Genomic DNA, 6,274 nt, shown 5'->3' with positions numbered 1-6,274 from the left:
GCGGGGTGCACTGTGACCGTGAGGTTAGGTGGTCTGACGTGGGACGCACTGTGACCGTGAGGTCAGGTGGTCTGATGCGGGGCGCACCGTGACCATGTTCATGACGTCTCAGCTCTGCAGATGGACCCTGGCCTGCGGAGGAGGGGACGCCCCTGCCCCCCCAAGCTGCAGGGCTTCCTTTCTCATACCTTCACTCCGAGAAACCCCCAACTCAAGGGATGTTGATACGTGAAAAAACCACGTGTGAGAATCAGCACAACAGACTGGCAGAGCCAGCTCCAGACTTGGGCTGCCCGGCTCCAGGTGCCCTCCTGGGCTTCTCCCTCCCCCAGCTGCCTCCCACCCACATGCTCTGGGGACTGGAGGTCACAGGAGGAGCTAGAAAGGTATTGTTTCAGGTGTTCATCCTCAGACTGGTCAACGTGGATTCATTTATTCATTATTTCCAGGGAAAGGAAAGCCCTACCTCTCCCCTAAAGCCCCCAAGATTCTGATCAATGCTAGGACCAGGAGGTTATGGTCCCACAACATGGGGAACAGGGGTTTCAGCATATGCTGTGGCTCTGTGGTGTCTCTGGCTCTATGGGGAGGCTGGCTGCTCCTGGATCTTGTAGCTCCCACCTTAATTGGGCGCCTGAACTCCTGAACCTAGTGTACACTCTCCCTTGGGCCCAGGAAAAGACAGAGATTCAGGGATTTCATTTTGAAGCAAAACTGCCTGATAACAATATTAAACTGAACAAAGTTTAGTTCTCATCACTTAAAGATCTCCAGATTAACAGCCTGGAGCAGACGGTGGGGTGGGGTGGGGTGCCCAGGCAGGACTCACTCTGTTGGTGCACTGGCCCCAAGTACAGCATTAGACTCCACAGTCAGGAGTTGGCCAGGTGAGCAGGGGTCCAAACCTGCCTGTCCCTACCCCGGGTCAGTGGCAGTGAGGCACCCAGCCCAGGGAGAGCCGCTGGCCATGGCTTTTGTTAAGACTGAATACACCAGACAGTCACGGTGAAGAAAGAGGATCTTCTAGGTCAGCCAGTGTGTCTGCACAGATCAGAGGGGTGCTGGGGGCTTCCCCTCAATCCCCTCCCCCATGCGGGGTTCCTCTGGAAGACACTGGCCAAGGGCACCCACCTGGTGCAGCAGCAATCCCCAGGGCCATCCTGTGAGGGTCTCCAGGCGGGCAGGGCTCAGCGAGGGCATCCTGTCCGGAAGGGGAGAGACTGTCCAGCTGCTCTTCTGGGTGGGAGTGGCACCCAGAGGCCATGGTGCCAGCCTCGTCCAGGCCCACAGCTGTGTGTGGGGCTGCCTCCTCTGCGCAGGGCTCGTCTGTGAGGGACTGAGCACAGGGGGCCATTCTTTGGAACATGGCTTTTTCCAATCCATGACTGGAAGTTTGATCGCCACCTGACTAACCCAGTCCTAGACCCCCATCTGCTCTGGTTTCTGGCAACTCAGCTGTCTTTAATTTCAAACCCATGCTGAAAGCATCTGCCACCCACTGTGCAAGGTTGGGGTTCCCAGTGATGCCCGAGCCAGGCACCATACAGGGGGCTGAAACTCTCCCGAGGCAGCCCCAGGGGTTCAGGCTCATACAGAGACCCAGAGCCTGAGGACGTGGGCAGGGAAGTTATTTGGGGGGCTGCATTGTTCCTCAATATGTACACCTTAACCGTCAGAGATTGAAAGTGACAGTCAGCGGGGGCAGGGCTCCCTGGAGGCTCTTTTTCTGCAACCCTGCCGGCCCTCTGGGTGTGGGATGTCTCTGTACCTTGTCACTGTCTCCCAGGAAATGAGGTACTGAGGGCTTCAAGAGGCAATACCACAAGCCCTGGCTTGACTATGGGTGGGTGGGGGTGTGGGAGGAGGTGGTAGGAAGGTGAACTCCAGGCCTTCAGGGGCAGTGGAGCCTGTGGCCTCTCCTCCCTCAGGTTGGCAGACAGCCAGGGTGGACCCAGCCCCACCCTAGCTCTGGCCTGGCACTGCTGGGGACCCTGGGAGCTGGCGTTTGGGGCTCTCTGTGAAGCCAGCATTGGCACTGCTTCTTGGTAACCCACTTGCCCCTAGGCCTGTGCCCACAGCTCCCTGTGCTGCCTGCCGGGGTGTCCCGTGCCTGCCAGGCATAGTGTCTAGCCCAGAAAACACGCCTGTGAGGCAGGAATGATCGCCCTTGTTCGGGTGATGGGAGGGGGGCCTCTGAGAGGTTTCTGGAACAAGGTCACACGGTGAGCAGAGCGGCCACACATCCTGGGTCACTTGCACACCCTGTGGGCGCCCTGGGTCAAGTGGCATCATTAGTAGCTCCCTCTTTCACTTGCAAGACCGTCCTAGTTTGGGCAATTAAGTTTATGATCCTTGACCAGTAAGATGGAGATGCCCTGTCCGGCCCCATGGTGAATGCCATTCCCTGTCCTGTGTACCTGAGTTCTGGGGTCTGCCTTACCCTGTGCCAAGCACTGACCCCTTCCCCTGGGCCCCTGACTCCTCTGCCAGCCCCAGGGCCCTGCCCCGTCCCCTGCTTCTCATAGCTGTCTGCTCCGCCTCTATAGACATGCTGGTCCTGCCAGGGGTGAGCTTTCTGGATCCTGTTCCCCTTCTGCCCCACTCTAGGTCACATCCTGGTGTGGCCACATAGCTGCAGACATGGCTTCTCATTGTGCCACCTGCCCAGGGCCTGAGTCCACAAGAGCCCACTGACCTGCAGGCTGTCCGTGGCTGTGGGGAAGGAGAATGGGCTCAGAGGGCGGCCCGGAGGCCGAGAGGAGTCGTCCGAGTCTGCCTCGAAGTCCTGGGCGTGGAAGGACAGGAGGCGCTTTTTCTTAGGAGACACAGATGGGGCAAGACCTGAGTCAGGGTCAGCTTGACCGGGAGGATGGGACCCCTCAGCTCCCCACCGCTCACTCAGCCCGCGGGCAGAGTCCTTCTGGAGCTCATGGGTTCTGTGTCCTCAGGACCTTGGTTGAGCAAAGCAGTGCTGAGCTGCACCCACTGAGCAGGGGGCATGCAGGTCCCAGAGCCAGCAGGATCCCTGGAGTGCTAGGCAAGAGGTGCAGTGGCCCAGGGGTCAGAGGTAGGTGAGGTCACCAGAGTTCCACGTTCTTTAGATACAAGAGCAACATTTGGTTCTAAATCCCTCCCTTGTTAGAATTCTTTTCATCCTTTGAACTTATCTGTCATGGAGGGAATATTCCAGGCACCGGATGGAGTTCTGGGAGCTTCAAACATGGTATGAGTCAAATCTTCCCATGCAGAAGATAACTGCATTCCCCAGAGCTCCCAGGTCCACTCTCGCCCACCCAGCTCTCTGCTGCAACCGGCCCCTATCTGGGAACCCTCGTATGGGGTTACCCCGTTTGTCTCCACCTCAAATGATACATTAAACAGTAAGTGAAAGCCAGAAAGAGGCAGCACAGAGCAAGGCTCATGGCTGGCAAAATACAAAGGCAGAAATGTTCCCAGAGGAGAAGGGAGGGGCTGCTTCTCTGCAAGAAGCAGAGGCTGCCTGGACGTGGGACCTGGGAGCCTCTGGGGCCCCATGTGCCCTGGGACAACCGGCGCTCACAGCACCTGGGAGCCCTCGGACTCTGGCCACTCAGGCCAGGCTTCTCCAGCGGGCTTGCACACCCCAGGGCTTGTTGTGGGGTTTCCGACGGGGAAAGCAGCATCCCGTCATTGCTCAAAGACCTGAGACCACTGGGCACGAGAAAGGGCAGATTCTTTGTGCTCGTGCTACAGAGACCAGTGGAGTCGTGGAGGGAGCACAGAGGAGTTCAGGTCATCGGGCCCTAAGGTCGGGGCTGTGGGAGGGGTGGGGGTGGCCGGGGAAGACATACTTTGCTGCCAGCGGGCTGGGCCTGGGCCTCTGAGTCCAGCTGTCCATCCTCATCTGTCTGCTCACTGTCTCCACTTTTCTTTCCAGGGCTTGCCTCAGGCTCACCTGCAAAAGACGCCTGCATGGCTGCACCCAGGGCCAGCCGGGCCGTCCAGCCACTTGTCCGTGCATTCACCTACCCGTACACCACCCACCCTCCCAGCTGCCCCTCCACCCATAGACACCTGCAAAGCTGCACCCAGGGCTAGCCGGGCTGTCCAGCCACCTGCCCGTGTATCCACCTACCCGTACAACACCTACCCTCCCAGCTGCCCCTCCACTCATTCTCCATCCATCTCCACCCACCCAGGCAAGGTCCTAGGTTGGCCTTTCAAAGACTGACCCAAACATCAGTCAGAGCTGGTCTGAGTTACAGCAAGAAATTCGCCCTCTGCAGGTCTGGCCACATGACAGGATCCCCCTGTGTCTACTGACTACTGAACTTGGGAAGCTGGAAGACCCTGGAACTATGGGGGTGAATGGGGCCTAGAGCCAGAGATAAACGGCCTCACCTTCAGCCCCAGTTGGGGCTGCTCCCTCTTTGCCCCCAGGGCCCCTTCCTCACCCTGAGCACCAGGCCTGGCCTCCCCCATCTGCCCCCATGTCTTCTCCTCTCTCTTCCCATACATACTGCTCAGGCCTGTGCTCCATTCCCTTACCTCACTCGGGAGAGTGAGGCAGTAAATGGATCCCAGTGTTTTAAGGCTGGAAGGCCCCTGGCTATTGCCTTCCTATTCCAGGGGCCATAAGGGGAACAGCTGGCACCATGGAGGTCAGGTCCTTGGGCTCCAAACAGGGATAGTTACCACTGGACTCCCTTGCCCTGTGGTCCTTCCCTTGCTCTCTGTGCCTTGGGGGGCTCAGGCATGAGCGAGCAGGATAGCTGGCTCACTGGGGGTGCACAACAGGCTGCACAGGACCACCATGCAGTGCCAGCATTAAGTCACTGTCTCAGGGCTGCAGACCCACCTGCATCCCCCACCCACCTGCACGTCCCTGCCCCATGATGACCATGAAGAGAAAAGCATCCCAGGATCTCCAGGGGCCTGTTGGTTCCATTGCCCCACTGGGGCACGTGTGTGGGCACAGTAACCCATCAAGCTGTGCTCAAAAACACTCAAAGGGTTTCCCATGTTCCTGACACGGGAAAGAGACTTTCTGACCACTCTTGATAGAGAAGAGACAGCAACAATAAAACCATCTGTGCACAAAGGATGAGTGAAAGATGCTGGGGAAACCCAGGGGAGGAGGGAGGGAGGAGGAGGAGGGGAAGGGGAGACAGAGGAGGAGGAGGGAGAGGAGAGGGAGGAGGGGCAAGGAGGAGCAGGAGGAGGGGGAGGAGGAGGAGGAGGGGGGCCCCCCCGTCCAGGGCTTGGCTTCCACAGTGCTGTCCTGCAGACAGGTCTTGGACTGCAGTTGGTGCTCTGAAGGGCCACTCAGAGAAGACCCCAGCGGTTCACCCGCCCACTGAACAAAGTCTGCATTCAGTCTTGGCTGGGCCAGGTTTAAAACATTAACTTGAAACATTTAAAAAAAAACTTTTTTTTTTGAGATAAGTCTCACTTTGTTGCCCTCGGTAGAGTTCTGTGACGTCATAGCTCACAGCAACCTCAAACTCTTGGGCTCAAGTAATTCTCTTGCCTTACCCTCCTGAGTCGTTGGGACTACAGGCAGCTGCCACAACACCCAGCTATTTGTAGAGATGGGGGTCTCGCTTTTGCTCAGGCTGGTCTTGAATCTGTGAGCTCAGGCAATCCAGTCATCTTGGCCTCCCAGAGTGTTAGGATAACAAGTGTGAGCCACTGTGCCCGGCCCTAATTTTTTTTTTTTTTTTTGCAGTTTTGGCCGGGGCTGGATTTGAACCCACCACCTCCGGCATGTGGGGCCGGCGCCCTACTCCTTTGAGCTACTCCTTTGGCGCCACCCAATTTTTTTTATGTATTTTATGACATATTTACAAATTGTTGTCTATGTGTTGGCCACCTCTTTGTAAAATTTTCTAGTGAATATTTTGTAAATAAAGGTACATTTAGCTACAGTTTTCCTCTGCATGGCAACTTTATGAGCGACTTTTGGGACACCCAGTATGTATACATAGTGTATTTTAAGATACAACTTCCCGGGATTTTGTGCTCATTAGTCGCACCAATCTTAACGTGCTGTAGTTGCAGGTGCCCAGCAGGGGGACGCAGCCCCGGGGTATCTCGGGGGTGGGGCTGAGGCTCACACCAGCCCCGCTGGGGAAGCTGCTCCAGGACCCACGCTGGGCTCTGCTTTGTATTTTCTGCTGCCCCACAGCGCCATCTGGTGGCTCTTGGAGACGACAATTCCAAAACTGGCTCCTTGGGGCAGGCAGTGTTAATCTCAGTAGCTCTGCACTGGGCCCCGACCCGCTTAGAGAATCCT

The 6,274-nt window shown here is 57.1% G+C and overlaps 1 protein-coding gene across 1 annotated transcript in view; it reads right to left on the bottom strand.

The window, feature by feature from the left end:
• Nucleotides 1-6,274, bottom strand: part of MLPH (melanophilin) — a 43,212-nt gene that overhangs the window by 13,074 nt on the left and 23,864 nt on the right. The window contains exons 5-7 of the mRNA XM_003798266.2: nucleotides 3,831-3,934; nucleotides 2,696-2,815; nucleotides 1,132-1,336 (exon numbers count right to left, since the gene is read on the bottom strand). Coding sequence (XP_003798314.1) covers nucleotides 1,132-1,336; nucleotides 2,696-2,815; nucleotides 3,831-3,934 — 429 coding nt within the window. The remainder of the gene's footprint in view (nucleotides 1-1,131; nucleotides 1,337-2,695; nucleotides 2,816-3,830; nucleotides 3,935-6,274) is intronic.

Source organism: Otolemur garnettii, unplaced genomic scaffold (assembly GCF_000181295.1).
Source record: "Otolemur garnettii isolate 467f Iridium unplaced genomic scaffold, OtoGar3 scaffold00133, whole genome shotgun sequence".
NCBI lineage: Eukaryota > Metazoa > Chordata > Mammalia > Primates > Galagidae > Otolemur > Otolemur garnettii.
The sequence above is the reverse complement of the archived record's forward strand: the minus strand, read 5'-3'. Positions and strand labels throughout refer to the sequence as shown.